Source organism: Mandrillus leucophaeus, unplaced genomic scaffold, assembly GCF_000951045.1.
Source record: "Mandrillus leucophaeus isolate KB7577 unplaced genomic scaffold, Mleu.le_1.0 Scaffold143, whole genome shotgun sequence".
Classification (NCBI taxonomy): Eukaryota; Metazoa; Chordata; class Mammalia; order Primates; family Cercopithecidae; genus Mandrillus; species Mandrillus leucophaeus.
In genome coordinates this window covers 4,244,512-4,262,881 of record NW_012101399.1, presented here as the reverse complement: position 1 = coordinate 4,262,881, position 18,370 = coordinate 4,244,512, and the positions used below count along the sequence as shown (strand labels likewise).

Here is an 18,370-nt window from a genome sequence, read left to right as displayed (position 1 = left end):
TTCTGAAAGAGGCGGCAATATACTTGCTCTTCATTAAAAAACAGCACAGGCCAGGCCCAGTGGCTCACGCCTGTAATCCCAGCACTTTGGGAGGCTGAGGTGGGCAGATCACGAGGTAAGGAGATCGAGACCATCCTGGCTAACATGGTGAAACCCCGTCTCTACTAAAAATACAAAAAAAATTAGCCGGGCCTGGTGGCGGGCACCTGTAGTCCCAGCTACTTGGGCGGCTGAGGCAAGAGAATGGTGTGAACCCAGGAGGCGGAGCTTGCAGTGAGCTGAGATTTTGCCACTGCACTCCAGCCTAGGTGACAGAGCAAGACTCCATCTCAAAAAACAAAACAAAAAAAGTAGCATAATAAGCACTTCCTTTATGAATCAGAACTTTGATGCTGATTGGTTTCAACATTTTTTCCTCAAAATAACAGTGTTCATCTAAAAACATCTTTCTTTTAAAGAAGGGCTATTACAACATATAATGAATACTTGAACAATATAACCCTGTATGCTTACAGGTCCTCTAAAATCAGAGGTCTAGGCTGTAATCCACATGCAGCAAGAATGTGCAGAGAATTCGTGAGGAAAATGCCTATGTTACTTAGTTTCTACAAGACACATTGCCATCTCCTCTGATCGACTCCAGGTGCTGAATCCTAAAAAGATTTCAATCAAGTCCTTATTTCTGATATTGTATCATGTCAGAAATGAAAATAACTCCATGAAGAGTGATTGTCTATCAAAGCTTAAGAGTTCAGAGAACATAACACAACCTTTTATTAAGATAAAAAAGTATATCCAGGCTGGGCACCGTGGCTCATGCCTATAATCACAGCACTTTGGGAGGCCGAGGCAGGCGGATCACATGAGATCAGGAGTTCAAGACCAGCCTGGCCAGTACGGTGAAACCCCGTTTCTACTAAAAATACAAAAATCAGCCAGGCATGGTGGCACGGGCTGGTAGTCCCAGCTACTCAGGAGGCTGAGGAATGAGAGAATCACTTGAACCTGGGAGGTGGAGTTTGTAGTAAGCCGAAACTGCACCACTGCACTCCAGCCTGAGTGACAGTGCAAGACCCTGTCTCAAAAAAAAAATTTATCCAGAGTCTGCACTACTATAGTAAAATAATAAAAACAGGAACATTAGATATGCAAAATACATGGAGAGGGAACAACTCATTTTATACAACATAAATAACAGCTTTTTATAGGGCTAAGAGTTACACATAAAAAGGAATTATTGCAAGTTTGCTAGAAAAAACAGTCAAGCACTTCCCTTGCTTTTTCTAAATCTGCTGACACTGGAGATAATAAGCAAAATGGAAAGTATTAATAAGACAATCTGTAGATGTTACTAATGATGTCATACAGTCTTTTTCCCCAGCAATGTTTAACTGCTGAGGTACGGGCAGGTGGAAAGTAGGGTTAGATCACCGGTCAGTTTTGCCAGACCAGCACAAAAGAGGGAGAAAGGGTAGGGGATTTGAGGGCTTTCTGTAAGGGAATATATGCATGTTTCAGAGGACACAGCAGCAGGATGGCAGCAGGATGAGTTTACAAGCTCAATGCTGCACTTATCAGAGGTAGTCCATGATTGTAGGGGCAGGATTACCTTATATATAAATTAGGGAACAGTGGCCAAGTTATGTGAATTTTTAAAACAATTATCAAAGACTGATCCTCCTTTTCATATCCCAGATGGTAACATATTTTTTAAAAACATACACAATTTTTCAACCTTCATAAAAGTTTTACTTTCACTACTAAAACAACTATGGGTTGAATATTCTTTATCTGAAATGCTTGGAATCAGAAGTGTTTCACTTTTTTTTTTTTTTTTTTCCAGATTTTGGAATATTTGCATTATACTTACAGTCCAATGAACATTTCCTTTGAGTATCATGTTGGTGCTCAAAAAGTTTCAGATTTTGGTACATTTTGGATTTCACGATTTGGGATGCACAATCTGTATCTTCTTTAATTAACAGCATATACTCACAAATCCCATTTCTCCAAAATGGTAAGTTCCCATTTGCCACTTACCAGCTCTAACGCCTTCATGAAAGTCATGACCTCTCTGAAAGAAAATTGAGATTAAATGGGGATAATTTCTGGGTGTCCTTATTCTGGGTTTTCTTGTCTCTCCTCTATTCACTTCAGCCTTCCACTTCCATGGCCACAACCTGAATCATGACATTCAGAGACTGAACCACCTCTGATAGCCCACTCTCTGATCACCACCTCCTAATCTTATTTGCTCAAGTATCTCCACTGCTACACATCCTTGATCTTACTGAAGTCCACTGATCCTATGACTTTTTCCCCACCTGTGCTGGCTTCACTTTGCTCTTCATCCAGCCCAGTTTCACCAGTCCTTTAATATGGTCACTTTCCTGTCAAAATGCCATCATCTCCCTCAAACCTTTTTCTCTTTTTTACAATCCTAGCAAAATCCTGGCAACAACTAAACCCTACCACGTGCCCCTGCCTGCACTTCAGCAGCTAAGTCTTGCTGCAGAAAATCATACAACTGTGACTGGTTTCATTTAAAATTCATGATCAAAAATCTCAAACAGGTACAGAAAACTGCCAAACAATCAAAGATCTCTTCCCAGCTCCCCAAGATAATGATTTAAAGTGTTTTCTGCCTTCTCAACCTCTACCCGTAGAGCACACTCTTACTATAGTCTCAGTCAATTACTTAACCTCTGACTTCTTTAAAAATACAAGAAGCCCTTAGATATGAAGTCTTGTCTTCCCACCACTAAAACGCCTGTAGGCAACTGCGGCCATCTGCACCTGCCTTCCCTTTCAATGCCGTGGAGGAAAGGACCATCCCTTTTTCAAAGACCAGTCCTCCCTTGCATTCCAATTCACATCTCCTCTTGCCTTCTCAAGGACGGACTTTGCTTAATGTGGTCATTCACTTTTCTTTTCCTAGAATCATCAATGTAGGCAATATAACTGAGTGGCTAAATGCATGCAGTTCAAATGTCTAGGTTCACATCCTGATAGCTACATATTAACTATGTGACCTTGGACTAGTAATTTCTCCAACCCCAGTTTCTTTACATGAAAAGGTAATTTATACATCCATTGTAGGATTATTTTAATCCACATCCAAGCACAGTGGTTGACACTAAGTGTTCAGTAAATATTAACTACCATTAGTATCATCAACATAATCTTTTTTCTCTATTGGATCATTCCCAATCATTTTTAAACATGTTCTAGTACCTTCCATCTTACAAAATAAAAAAGGAACTTCATTTGACTCCACAGTCCCAGCTTCTTTCCTATTTCACTTTCAAGAGTATTCATCTACACATATTCTCTCCACTTCTTCACATTCCATTTTCCCTCTTCAACTTACTACTCTCTAACTTCTGCCCCCACTCCTCTAAAATGGCTTGCCAAAACCACCCATGATGTCGGCATCACCAAGGTCAAATGACACTTCTAACCTCATCTACACTTCAACAGTGTTCAACACTGTCCATTATACCCTCCTCCCCAAAACATTCCTCTCTTCCTTTTGTGACGCCACACTCTCTAGTCCTCCTACCTCTCCATCCTTTTTTCCCTTCCTACTGCTCTTTCTCTACCACACCTCAAAATGTTGGAGTTCCTTAGGGCTCAGGTCTGGACTCTCATTTTCTTTCTACATGATTTTATCTATTCAGTGCTCAACACGGCAGCCTGAGTGATCAGTTCTTTAAAGTGTAAGATCATGGCATTCCTCTCCTCATAATTATCTAGTGGCTTCCCATTTTACTCAGCCAAAGTCCTTATAGAGACCTTCAAGGCTCTGTATGCTCTGCACAGCCTTCCTCTACTCTGGCCTCATCTCTCACTCACCACAACCTCTGCCCCCCACCCCCTTCCACACAGCCTTTTGTGGTCCCTGGCATAGGCAGTCATGCTTCTGCCTCCGAGCTTTGTTCTTGCAGTTCCCTCTGCCTGGGATGCTCTTCCTCTAGATAATTGCATGGCTTACTTCCTCACTTCTTCCAGGAATTCACTCAAAGAACATCTCAGTGAGGCCTCCTCTGATCATCCCATCTACAATTCATCTCCGTTACCCTGTATCACATATCCTGCTTCCTTTTTCTCCTTAATAGTTAACAATCATATAATATATATTTTATGTATTAATCTTGTTTACAGTCTATTTCCCCATTATAAAGTAAGTTCCATGAGGGCAGGGATTTTGTCTGTTATCCTACTCCCTACTCCCCAAGATAATGATTTAAACTGTTTTCCGCCTTTTCAACCTCTACCTCTGGAGCACACCTATGTACCTGGAACCTATGTACCTGGGTATCTCTAACAGTGTCTACCACATAGTAAGCACTCTTGTTTAGTAAATAATGAATCCCCAAGGTTTTCTTAATTGCTGTTGGTGTCTTTCAGATTTAAATCTCCAACGCATTCCTCTAATCTCTAACTCCTAAATGCATTCCTTCCCTCACATCCAGCAAGTCCTATCAATTCTATCTCCTACATGTGTCTCAAATCCATTTACTTCTCTCCAATGCCACCACGTTTGTCTAAGCACTACTATTTCACACCTGGATCACTGCAGGAAATCTATATCTGGTCTCTAAACTGTTCTTGAACCCTTCCAACCCTATCTCCACATAGCAGCAATAATTTCCTTCTTAAAGCAAATTGAACCGAATCAAATGAAAAATCAAATCGCCTCCTGCTTAAGCCTAAGAGGCTTCTCAACATACTCCTTTCTCATCCTTTAGGTCACAAATGAAGTGACATCACAAAGATGTCTTCCCTACCCTACTTACCTAAAGGAAGTTTCCCATTGCCCCCCAACTCCCTCCTGTCCCTGCATCAATCTACCACCAACCCTGTATGTTTTCCTTTAAAGTACTTATCACAATTTATAATTATTTTACTTAGTTTACTTGTTCTTTATAGTCTCAGTAGACTAAACTCCATGAAAATAAAGGACTTGTCTTCTGATTCAACAACATAAGGCTAACACTAAGCATAGTGCCTGGCACATAGCTAACATATTTGCTGAGAGAATGAAGGTAAGAATCAATCAATCTAGAAAGTGCAGTGAAAGTGTAATGAAAAACATGGAATTTGTGAGGTATACAGGACAGTGGTCAAGACTGCAGGCACTGGAGTAAGACTATCTGGTTTCATATGCCATATGTCTGCCACTTAATAGCAGCAAAACCTTAGGCCGGTCACACCACTATGACCACTATATCACAATTTCTTCATCTGTAAAATGGAATCAATAACAGTACCTATCCTTCTAGAGATACTGTAAGATTTAATGGAGTAAATGCATATAAAGTGCCTAGCATAGTACCTGCACGTAATAAATAATAGACATCAGCGGTCATTTACATCCCACAAGGAGTGACTTTAAGACATGGCTAATAGTGTTATTTCTAACTAGATGAACTACACTGAACATCTTAATAACAATTAAAGTCATTAGGAATGTCTGCTTTCTGGCTATTAAGCCAAATATTCCCTTTAGTCCATATGTTAGTCTAAATAATAAGATGCTTCTTAGGGGCCCTCTAAAAATAAAGGATGACTCTGCCTTTAAAGAGTTTGTCATCTGGAAGAAGAAACAAATATAAATATGAAATGTTTCATGAAATCAATATTCCATGTGATTATTGTCCACTTTATGTTTACAATGGTACTTTAATAATGCTCATTATTTTAAACATGTAACAGACTAATAACTTCCATTTGTGCATTTACTTTATATATATCTGCTTACAAATAAGCCTCTTCATTTTACCCATGAGGGAATTCACATTTACAGAGTTTACACGCCTTGCCCAAGGTCACAGAGACCATCGCTGAAAGACATTAATTTCTATTTTGAATTCCTCTAAGATGAAGTTAGAGAGCTTCTTATACTGACATGCAAATGTAATTGCTATTTTATAAAGGCTTAGTAACAATCTGGATAGCAATACTTCCACACATCTAAAACTAACTGGCCCGTTGTGTTTTTGTAGAGTAAATTTACAGGTAGTTTTAATTTTCTTGTTTGCAATTGTGTATTTTACAAGTTCTACAATAAATGTATGTTACTTTCAGAACTAAAAAATAACAATTACTTTTTTTTTTAAATTCTTACCATACAAGCTTGACTTAGCCGATACTCCATAGTTAGTACTTCTTGCAAGGTCTTTGAAGACCCCTCCATGAGTTGCCTTAGTGTGATCTTCAAAGATGTTGGAGACATTTTATTAATTACCTTTTGGGGAAAAAAAATGTACTACTGTTAGTCCAATAGTTCCTTTATTGTCTATAATAAATGAGCAGAGTATCTATGTAAACAATATTAAAATATGCCAAAATATCATAAAAGATTATACCCTAGCTTAATCCTGCCAAAGCACCAAACAGAAGTTTTCTAATCTGCTACAAAAACATCATTCCACAATTGAAAAAAATTCTGTACCTGTGACTAAAGTAGTAAAATAAATCCATATTTGTAGTCTGCCTAGCATAAATTATGCCAACTAGTTAAGCAAACAGCAATTATACTTAAATAAAATCAATACACACCTTACAAACCAATCATATTCATGGAGTGAAGGAAATAACACATACAGTGGTCCACTTCCAAGACAAAATGCCTTGAATCGGCATAGGTCAGCCAACTACAGAAGAAACAGGATATACTAGGCCCCTGCTTAGACAGCCAAAGGCTGCTTGTCAGCCTCCCCCTTCATCCCCTTTCTCCCCACTTAGCTGCCCTCACCCGAACCAAAGTTTAGTCTAGATAAAAGCTTACTAGTCTGCAAAATAGCTCACTTTGTTTGTTCTTACTATCCTGCCCAGCTACTTAGGTCATAAGTCAAATATTTGACGAGCCCCTGAGCTAACTAGGATTGCAGTGCACTGTGGGCTGCAACAAAATGCAGCAAGACAACCCTAAAAACACACCTAAAGCCGCTGCCTAACACTCAACAGGTGACGTCCGGGACGACTGTGACCCTGTAGCATTCAGCCTACAAGGAACCAGGGGAGGGACCTGTGCACTAGGGGGTAAGTTGCTTGTTAAAACTGTGCCCGGTGTGCCTGCACGCCAGACACCCGATCTTGCAAGACCGTCATTAGAAGTCTCACTTTCGCTATTGTCTGGGTCTCTGAGTCCATTCTGTGGGTTTGGACGGTTGAATTGTTTCTCACAACCTGGTGGCCCATACGGCTCTCTCTGTGCCTGTATGGAGTTAAGACTCTAGCCGAGAAGGGAGACGCACCCCACTTGATTTATGTGGCCTGCTCTGGATGTCTTGGCTCCCCACAGAAGCCACAGACAAACCCGAGACTTATTCAAGAGGCAGCGGAGGTGACACAGGGAGAAGAGCAGGCACCATGGCAACCAGCCAACCTTGTGCATGATTTAAGGTAGGAAAGTTGGACTATGAGCCCTGCCTTGGTGGTGGGGCATTTTTGGAGAACCCGGGGTGTGCAAGAAACCTCCAGTAAGTGGGGCTGAGTACACAGGGAAAATCTCAGACACAGAGACTAACTGAAAATGTGAAACAGGAATTCTAGGCCTAGAGAACAAAGGAAAGAGGGAACTAAAAAGACCCCCTCTGACATTCTCCCAGATAGTCCGTTGGGGAGAATGTTGCAGGTTTGAATGGATAATCCTCAAACCAGGAACAAGGAAAAGCAAAAAATTAGATAGAGTATTGCTGTTTTATCTGGCCCAAAACGCCCATGTCAGCCTTCGGTCTTTTGGCCTAAGTTTGGCTCAGATGAGGATTGGGTGTGCCAAGCTTTAATTCTCTACGTGAATGATAAAATCCATCCACACAAGAGGATGTGGGTTATGTTCTTTGTTGGATTAGTGAATGAACCCCCTGTTCCCCCTTAAAGAGGAAGAGCACAGTAAAGAGCCCTCACCCAATGAAAAGCCCTAGGACCCCCCAACATGCTTGCCCCTCCCCCAAACATCTCACAAGGTAGAGGACAGAGAGATCAGGGGGCAACAGGAAAATTGGAGAAAGAGAAATCTGGGGGTCATAAAGGAGCTGAACCCAATGCTCCTTAAATCCTTATCCGAACTTGAGGAAATAATTAGAACAATATAAGAAGGACACTGAGAATTTCCCTATTTCTTCTGAACAGTAGACGTCTAATATATACTCTCTTAGAAAAGTCCCTATGGGACAGGGAGGAGTTGGATTTGTGAATGCGCCTCTAACAAGTACTGAGGTTAGGAATTTTAAAAAGGAAATGAGGCCATTCTTGGAAGATCCCCTCAGTTTAGCAAAGCAGCTAGATCAATTTTTAGGACCCAATTTTTATACTTGGGCTGAGATGACATCAATCAGGAATATCCTGTTTACTGGGGAAGAGAGGGGATTAATTATAAGGGCAGTCATAACCATTTGGGAAAGACAGCATCCTCCCGGGTAAGAAGTCCTGTTAACTGAGCAGAAATTCCCAAATGCAAATCCTGGATGGGATAACAACAAAGAGATCGGGCCCACATGCAGGACCTAAGGGAACTAATAATTACAGGGATTAAAAAGTCCACTCCTCCGTCATAAAACGTCTCAAAAGCATTTGAGATTCAACAGCAAAAAAGAGGAGACTCCCTCTGTGTTGCTGCAGAGGCTCAGGGATCAAATGAGAAAATATTCAGGATTAAATCCAGAGGACCCAGTAGGGCAAGGCCTTTAATTTTAAAGGTTAATTTTCTGACTAAAAGTTGGCCTGATATTACTAAGAAACTGCAAAAGGTTAATGGATGGAATGAAAAACCAATTAAGGAATTACTAAGGGAAGCTCAGAAGGTTTTTGTAAGAAGAAAGGGAGAAGATATAAAGAAAGGAAATCGGAAAGATAAAGGGGAGGAAATGGCAAACGTAGAGGGCCAGAAAAAGAGGTAAGCTGCTGACCCTGAAAGCAAGGGAAAGGCCGGTACACAGCTGTGTGTGGGGGAGCCACTGGACTAAGCAGCCGAGACAGGGAAGGCAGTGTAAGGCAGTGTAAGACACTGTGCAGGTGCACTGGGTGCCCAGAGAAAAAGAGTCTGTCAGACATGGGGGAGCCAGGGCACAGCAAGGCTCAGCTCATGCCCAGAGAGGGAAAGAAGAAACTGAGTGTGAGGGAAAAAGGAAATAGGGGATGACAGAGACAGATAAAAGAAGAAAATGAGCGAGAGAGTGACTGGAAAAGACAAAGATCAAAGAGAGACACAGGTGAGACTGGGGAGAGAAATAATGTAAAAGGAAGAAAGTACAAGAGGAGGTGAGAGAATGTGCAGAGGTTGGCAGGGCTGGGGGAAGGTTCTAGAGGTTCAAGCAACAAGGAGGTGCAGGGAAAGGGTGCAATGTGGCCACTGAGGAGGGACAGAGCCCGGGAACTGAGCGATGCAAGTGAGAAAGGGATGTGGAGGAAAGTTCAGGATCAGGAGTAGTGGGTTGCATATGGCAAAGACTAGATGGCTGTTTGTCAGAAGGCGGTAGAAAGGCTTCAGGTTATGGAAGGGTAAATGGATGAAATGACCATTAAGGTTTTGTTGCTGTTTTACTGAGAGGCTGTAAGTCCACCAGGGGCAGCTGTCAGTAAGGCTGCAGAAGGTCTGGGGGGCTACATAAATTAGATCAGAGGGTAGTAAACTCAAATGACTATAGGGCCAGTAAATGATAAGAAGGAGGGCTGCAGGGCTGTGTGGGGACTGTGGCTAACTGAAGAGGGCACACCCTGTTAAAGGGGCCACAGCTGCTCGGCTGTGATGCCAAATTGCTTTGTCAGAGGCCAGAATTCTAACTTTTTATGTAAAATGGGATTTTTAAATGCCAGTTATCAGTTCAAAAAACTTAAAAACCCGATACAGGCAAAAGAGGATGCCAGTTTGCAATCCCTGAAGTAGAGAGAGCTCTTGCTGGGGAGAAGTCTGCCAAGACGCCTTAGGTGGGATATATAAAAGTTCTGTTTCCCAGAGTTTGGCTGGGCCTGGGGGAGGATCCTTGCAGCTGAGGACGAGGAAAAGCCACTAAGTCCCCTCCCAGAGCGGGACAAACCAGAGACCCTTTGCAGTTGTTGGGTCACCAGCAGGGGTGGCGTGGAATACAAACAGTGCAGCTCTCGGCCTGCCAGGGAGAGGAATGGTGTCTTCAAAGCAAAGAAAGAGGAAGTGAGGGTGGAGCCAGGGATGCTTTTCCTAACGAAAGTGCCCCTCAGGAAAGGTGCCATAGGCTGTTAGCTCTTCAAATCAGCAGCTCTCGGCCCAGTGCCAGACCCAGCAGGGCCTGATCAAAGGTACCCTGAGAAGCCAGCTGCTCAGTCCCTTGCCTCCCCAAGTTCCTTCTGGGGTCAATGGGCCCTGGGGAAGTGCCTAATCTAACTCCAGCCTGTAATTCCAGCACTTTCAGAGGCTGAGGCAGGTGGATCACCTGAGGCCAAGAGTTCAAGACCAGCCTGGCCAACATGGTGAAACCTTGTCTCTACTAAAACTATAAAAATCAGCTGGGTGTGGTGGCACGTGCCTGTAATCCCAGTTACTTAGGAGGCTGAGGTAGAAGAATAGCTTGAACCCAGGAGCTGGAGGTTGCAGTGAGTCGAGATCACACACTGCACTCCAGCCTGAGCGACGGAGCGAGATTTTGTCTAAAAACAACAACAACAACAACAACAGCAGCAGCAGCAACAACAAAACCAGACTAATGGAAAAAGACCTCCTCGGTTAAGGCCATATTTAGGCAGGACTACTAACCTTTCTACTATGAAAACCAATGACCAATTTTTTAAGAATTATGTACTGGGCATATCCTCCACCCTGTCATCCCTTAGGTTAAAAAAACTTCTAACTTGAACCCTGCCTCTTGAGTTCACAGTTAGCCACTTCCAGTCTGGCGACTCGGTGCTAATTAAAACCTGGAAATTAGGTTGCTCCACCCAAGCTGGGAAAGTCCGTATCAGGTACTCCTGATCACTAAAACAGCCATAGGAACAGCTCAACAGGGGTGAGCACATTACACTCGGGTCAAGAGACTGGTAAAAGAACCCCCAAAAGAAAGGAAAAAGGGTGAATGGGGAGTGTATAAATCACCTAAGAAAGCCTTAAAGCTACTCTAAGGAAAACCTAAAAGGAAGCTATGAGCAGGCTCCATCATGGGGGGTGGATACAGTTAGGATTAATCCTAACACAAGGGGTGAAAGGAAACCTAAGTACCTAATAGAGCCCAATACTAGGGGTGGAAAGTAGGAAATATCTAATCAAACTAATAGTCAACATAACTAAAACCTCCACCTCCAGCTCCCAAACTATAAAATTTAATGTCTGCCAAGTCTTACCTTGCGGGAATTTATGGAACCAAAGGCAGTTGTCACAAGCAGACAAATATCTATGTCCTAAAACAGACTGTTATTGGACCCTCTCAAAAAAGCCCTGTGCTAGCTGGAATCAGGTCTGGTGGACCACACAATATCAAGGCCAGCTGAGTCATTCTTCCAAAAACAAACCCTTAAAGAATAAAAGATAAGGGCTCCATGCTACCTAGCTGTAAAAATTTAAAATGCAATCCTATATTAATTACCATAAACAACCCAGCTACTCTAGACCAGGAACCCTGGGGTATAAATTAGGAATAAGTATCTCAGGAAGGGATTCCGTGGGACAGTTAGCTCTTAGACAAATCACCAACTCCACCCCACCTAGAATTACCAGAACTCCTGGTCTCACTACTTCCTTTAACCTACCAGACAATGACCCTAAAAGAGTAAAAATAATTAAGACAACTAACTTAAGGCAAACTTTAAAAATTAAAAATATGGGGATGTAACTGCCTGGGTTGAATGGGTCAAATTTTCAGTACTAGCATGCTCAACAGTTACGCATGCTCTGCTGGCCAGCCTCAAGCACAGGTAGTTCCATTTCCCCTAAAATGGGATACCAATCCCAAAGGAATGCATTGTATGTTGGCTCTGTAACAGGATAGGGATGCATGGCGCAATGAGACTTGAAAAGTTTATTATTGCTCTTTCCCACCTTGCAAAGCTCAAATCCTAGAGCGATCCCGTCTTTCTCCATAAGGAACATAAACCACTCCTCTTGCCTCTCTAGACAGGGGGCAGAGTTCAATAAGCCGGTGGGAAAACTCTCAACTTGTACCCACATCCTAAATGTTACTGGTAAGTCAAACAAAGGCAACTACTCAGCTCTTTGTATACCCCAGGCTAATGTCTGGTGGTATTATAAAGGGAACCTCCATAGCCTGTTACCGTCCATTTGGACTGGGACTTGTACCTTAGTTCACTTGGCCATTCCATTCACCTTGGCATTCCATAAGATCTCCAAGAATCCACATGGCCACTGAATTTGGAGAAATCTAACGAATTCTTTTAATTCTAACATTTATATTAACTCAACAGGAGTCCGTAAAAGAGTACCTAATACATTTAAGAACTAAAAGACACAAAAATAAATGCAGAAATGGAACAAATAGGAGGAGAAAGATAAAAAGGAGAGAATTGAAGGAAACAACGTATACTATGGTCCATTTCCAAAACAAAGTGCCCTGAATCGGCTTAGGTCAGCAAACCACAGAAGAAACAGGATATACCAGGCCCCTGCTTGGATAGCTGATGTCTGCTTGTCGGCCTCCCACTTCCTCCACCACTTAGTTTCCCTCACCCGAACCAAATAAGTTTAGTCTAAAATAAAATTTTATTAGTCTGCAAGATAGCTCACTTTGTCTGTTCTTATCAGCCTGCCCAGCAACTTAGGTCATAAATCAAATACTTGAAGAGCCCCTGAGCTAACTAGGATTGCAGTGCATTGTGGGCTACAACTAAATGCAGCAAGACAACCCTAAAAACACACCTAAAGCCCTGACTAACAATCAATAGGTGACGTCCGGGGAAGACTGTGACCCTACAGTAATTAGCCTATAAGGAATCGGGGGAGGGTCCTGTGCACCAGGGGATAAACTGCTTGTTAAAACCGTGCTGGGTGTGCCTGCACACCAGACACACAATCTTGCAAGACCGTCATTAAAAGTCTCACTTGCACTATTGTCCAGGTCTCTGAGTCCATTCTGTGGGTTTGGATGGGTGAGTTTGTTTCTCAAACAGAGGACATTTTATTTGTTTCTCAAAAAGAGGATATTTTATTTTACAATGTAAAGAAGATGAAGGAGTAGAAATAGAGTAGCTCTTTCCTACTCTGTGACTCCAGAGAAGTGTCTTAACTATAGTCTTCACCTAAAAATAAATCTACTCACCTTGGAAAGAGAGAAAACAATTCAAGATAGCATACAGCACTCTTCTATAGCATTTAAGTATTTAATAAAATAAAAATTACAGACCTGACTTGTTGGCTACAATGCTATGCCACTCCTTTTGAATTTAAATGTGCTATCACTAGTTCCAAGACATATCTATGATTGTGACTTCAACAGCTGCTGCAAGAGGTCATTACATGCTATGTACATATGATGACTGTGCTTTCCTTTATAATTGCAACAGATACTTTTCAAGTTTATTGTTGAATGATTATGTCAAAGGTTTAGACTTTACCTGAGTTCAAGAATTCCCTACTTCAAGATTCTGTATTCTTGGCAGCATCCTTAATTCTGGCAACCAGATTCAAGGAAGAGTAAATGGACAGGACAGTATCTTACATAGCAGTTGCCAGAGCTTTAAACAGATGACTGCTGTACAGGAAAAGTTCAAGGAAAATCAGTATCCTACCTACAGTCACAGTGCTGCTGAAGATAAAAGATGAGAAGGAAAGAAAAATGATTAAGGGCGTTGATAAAACTGGTTCTTCATGGAACTCATTATTTGCCCTAGGTGCTTTATGAACATTATCCCATTTAATGCCCCCGACTACAGTGTACTCCACTGGCCTTTCTGGTTGCAGGGCATCCATGGCAGTCTGCACACTGTGCTAAAAGGCCCCACCCTTTCCACAGGCAAGCAGAAGATACTGAGTCCATTTTGCTGACAAAATCACTAGTTTTCTTCAGCAGGGAACAATACCCCTATTACCTTAGGTGAAAACCTGGAAGAATTTCACTGACAATGCTAAAAGGTGTGTTTAAGGGAGTGACATGACCACTTTCTGGCTTCATCTGCAAGGTCAATGAAGCTCCAATTCCCTTTCTAACAGTGCTGCCAGGTGCAAGCACACAACTGTTCCTCAGCACTACCATTATGGTTTACTGCTTATGGTTTCCATTTCTTGGTTTAGTGCTTTATATGTAACCTGGATTTCTCAAAACACAAAAATCTGTCTTTTGCTATATTTCCTCAGTTGGTTATCAATTAATTTCATAAGAAAGGCCACACAGGGCCCATTTATCTGTGCTTGTTTCACACACACACACACAAATAGGAAGAAAACCTTATTTTAAAAGCTCTGTTGGTTCAGAGATTTCATAAAATTCTAATTAAGGGTCCTTACAGTTTCTAACAACTTTTAGTATGCTGGCAATTTAGCAGAGGCTTCAGGTTTGGACTCTACAGTCACAGAGCACAGGGTTAGAATCCTAGGCTTCACCACCTTCTAGATGACTGACCATAGTATCCTCATTTGTAAAACAGGGATAATAATACTGCCAACCTCATAAAAATGATATGGCAGTGCCTGACAGTGCACTGAAACCAGGCAAAACAGGGACGAGAAGAAATATTTACGAAACACATTTCCCTTAGCTATCAAGAGGATACTTTAACATGTTCAATCACAATTTGGGAAAGGGCATGGCAGCATACAAATTTTACAGATGAGGAAACCTGGCTGTGATACGGATAGGGACAGGAGGCACAGAAATTCTGGGAAGGGGTGGGTCCCCCCGTAAGAGCCCCAACCTCAAGCGTGAAACCATGGCCCAAAGTGAGAACACACATTCCTGTTTTTCTGCTCGAATGTTGCCTCTTTCAGAATCACCCTTGGCCTGCCCCGCCCCCCATCCAGTTCCCATAAAAACCTCAGCCAGCAGAGAGGAGAAGCAGCAAGATGATGGAGACTACAGTTGGACGTTGGAGAGAAGCCGCTTGACTTCAGAGGGATGGCTTGACAGTGTTGCTCTGGAGAGGAATTTGGCCAGGGATGGCCAGACTCCAAGGGAAGATTATCTTCCCGCTCTGTTCCCTTTTCAGCTCCCCTTCCTTGAGAGATACTACCATCTCCAATATGTTCATGAGACCTCATTACCCCTGGATATCGGACAAGAACTCACTCAGGTGCAGGTGCCAGAGTCTGGCACACTGACCCTCCACTGAGCTGCTAACACTTCAACCATCAGCAGACGGCAAAGCTAAAAAAGCACTGACTGTTACACTCTTTCTGGGCTTCAGGGGTCACAGGTACCCCTCAAGATGTTGCTGCTGGGCTGCACAGTTTTGCTCCTGTCAGTGCCCAAAAGCACTCACCCCAGCTTCTGTACCCACTCATCTGCATTTCCCACCTCCTGTGAGGGGTGGAAAGTAGCAGGACCAAGCGAATGGAGTCTGTCCCTGCTGGCACAGAAACAGTCAGCTAGTCCTAGCATCTGTGCACTATAGTTACCACCCATGAAGGCATCAGGGAAAATTTCCTGCTTCCATATGAATTTGTCCAAGGTTCAAGAATGTCAAAGGCAGAAGAAGTCAAAAAGGAGGGGGGGGGAACCCAAGAAGAGAACATTGCATCAGGTAATAATTAGAAGTGAGGATCTCAAAAAAGACATTTATGCAGCCAATAAGCATATTAAAAAACGCTCATCATCACTGGTCATTAGAGAAATGCAAATCAAAACCACAATGAGATACCATCTCATGCCAATGAGAATGGCGATCATTAAAAAGTCAGCAAAAAACAGATGCTGGAGAGGTTGTGGAAAAATAGGAATGCTTTTACACTGTTGGTGGGAGTGTAAATTAGTTCAACCATTGTGGAAGACAGTGTGGTGATTCTTCAAGGATCTAGAACTAGAAATACCATTTGACCCAGCAATCCCATTACTGGGCATATACTCAAAGGAGTATAAATCATTCTATGAGAAAGACACATGCACACGTATGTTTAGCTGGCACTATTCACAATAGCAAAGACTTGGAACCAACCCAAAGGTCCATCAATGACAGACTGGATTAAGAAAATGTGGCACATATACACCATGGAATACTATGCAGCCATAAAAAAGGATAAGTTCATGTCTTTTGCAGGCACATGGATGAAGCTGGAAACCATCATTCTCAGCAAACTATCACAAGATCAGAAAACCAAACACTGCATGTTCTTACTCATCAGTGGGAGTTGAACAATGAGAACACATGGACACATGGAAGGGAACATCACACACTGGGACCTGTCGGGAGTTGGGGGTTAGGGGAGGGATAACATTAGAAGAAATACCTAATGTACGTGACAGGCTGATGGGTGCAGCAAACCACCAGGGCACATGTATACCTAGGTAATAAAACTGCACGTTCTGCACATGTAAAACAGAACTTAAAGTATAATAAAATAAATAAATAAATAAGAGACAGGGTCTTGCTATGTTGCCCAGGCTGGCCTCAAACTCCTGGGCTCAAGGGATCTTCCTGCCTCAACCTCCCGAGTATATGGTACTACATGCATGCCACCATGCCCTACTAAGTAACTGCTTTTTGGTTCACCACTATTTCCTTAGCTCCAAGAACAATGCCTGATAAGTAGTAGTCACTCAATAAATATTGCTGAGTTGGGATGGTAGGCTTGAAGAAAAACAGAGTCAAGGGAAGGCTTTTTGATTTGTTTACAAAAGCTTTCTGAAAATAATGGTAGAAGAAAATGTGCCACTAATCCAAGAAGGCAAAATTGAAGAGACTGAAAGAGGGAGAAAATTAATATAATTAGTTCTTAGAGGAGGCAGGAAAGGATAGAATGAGAGCATGGAAAGGGCTATTTCCCTTGGCAAGGAAGTGAGGGACATGTTAGAGAAAATCAAAGAAGGGAAGATGAAGAAAGCTAAAGGAGTGCATGTAATATATCTTCAATTGTTAAAAAAGAGAACACAGAAGACGGCCAAATAGGAACAGCTCCAGTCTACAGCTCCCAGAGTGAGCAACACAGAAGAAGGGTGATTTCTGCATTTCCAGCTGAGGTATCGGGTTCATCTCACTGGGGCTGTCAGACAGTGGGTGCAGTCCATGGAGTGTGAGCTGAAGCAGGGAGGGGCACTGCCTCACCTCGGAAGCACAGGGGGTCAGGGAATTCCCTTTCCCGACCAAGAGAAGCAGTGACAGATGGTACCTGGAAAATTGGGACACTCCCACCCTAATACTACACTTTTCCAACCGTCTTAGCAAATGGCACACCAGCAGATTATATTCTGCACCTGGTTTGGAGGGTCCCACACCCACGGAGCCTCGCTCACTGCTAGCACAGCAGTCTGAGATCAAACTACAAGGCGGCAGCGAGGCTGGGAAAGGGAAGTCTGCCACTGCTGAGGCTTGAGTACGTAAACAGAGCAGCTGGGAGGCTTGAACTGGGTGGAGCCCACCGCAGCTCAAGGAGGCCTGCCTGCCTGACTCTGTAGAGCCCACCTCTGGAGCAGGGCTTAGCAAATTGGATAAAGAGTCAAGACCCATCAGCGTACTGTATGCAGGAGACCCGTCGCAAGTGCAGAGACACACATAGGCCTCAAAATAACAAAAGGCAGCAGAAACTTCTGCAGACTTAAACGTCCCTGTCTGACAGCTCTGAAGAGAGCAGTGGTTCTCCCAGCATAGAGTCTGAGATCTGAGAACGGACAGATTGCCTCCTCAAGTGGGTCCCTGACCCCCAAGTGGCCTAACTGGGAGACACCTCCCAGTAGGGGCCTACTGACACCTCATACAACTAGGTGCCCCTCTGACACAAAGCTTCCAGACGAAGGATCAGGCAGCAACCTTTGCCGTTCTGCAATATTTGCTGTTCTGTAGCCTCCGCTGCTGATACCCAGGCAAACAGGGTCTGGAGTGGACCTCCAGCAAATTCCAAGACACGTGCAGCTGAGGGACCTGACTGTTAGAAGGAAAACTAACAAACAGAAAGGACACCCACACCAAAACCCCATCTGTACTAAACCATTATCAAAGACCAAAGGTGGATAAACCCACAAAGATGGGGAGAAACCAGAGCAGAAAAGCTGAAAATTATAAAAATCATAGCACCTCTTCTCCTAAAAAGGAACGCAGTTCCTCGCCAGCAACAGAACAAAGCTGGACGGAGAAGGACTTTGAGGAGTTGAGAGAAGAAGGTTTCAGATGATCAGTAATAACAAACTTCTCCGAGCTAAAGGAGGATGTTCGAACCCATAGCAAAGAAGCTAAAAACCTTGAAAAAACATTAGATGAATGGCTAACTAGAATGAACAGCGTAGAGACCTTAAATGACCTG

At 42.9% G+C, this 18,370-nt stretch overlaps 1 protein-coding gene across 2 annotated transcripts in view; it reads right to left on the bottom strand.

Annotated features, from left to right (window-relative positions):
• Positions 1–18,370, bottom strand: part of HIBCH (3-hydroxyisobutyryl-CoA hydrolase) — a 119,456-nt gene that overhangs the window by 2,175 nt on the left and 98,911 nt on the right. The window contains exons 12-13 of one of the 2 annotated variants that reach the window (XM_011974236.1): positions 6,131–6,250; positions 2,041–2,074 (exon numbers count right to left, since the gene is read on the bottom strand). In XM_011974236.1, the coding sequence (XP_011829626.1) occupies positions 2,041–2,074; positions 6,131–6,250 (154 nt within the window). The remainder of the gene's footprint in view (positions 1–2,040; positions 2,075–6,130; positions 6,251–18,370) is intronic. The other variant, XM_011974237.1, reaches the window with a different exon arrangement.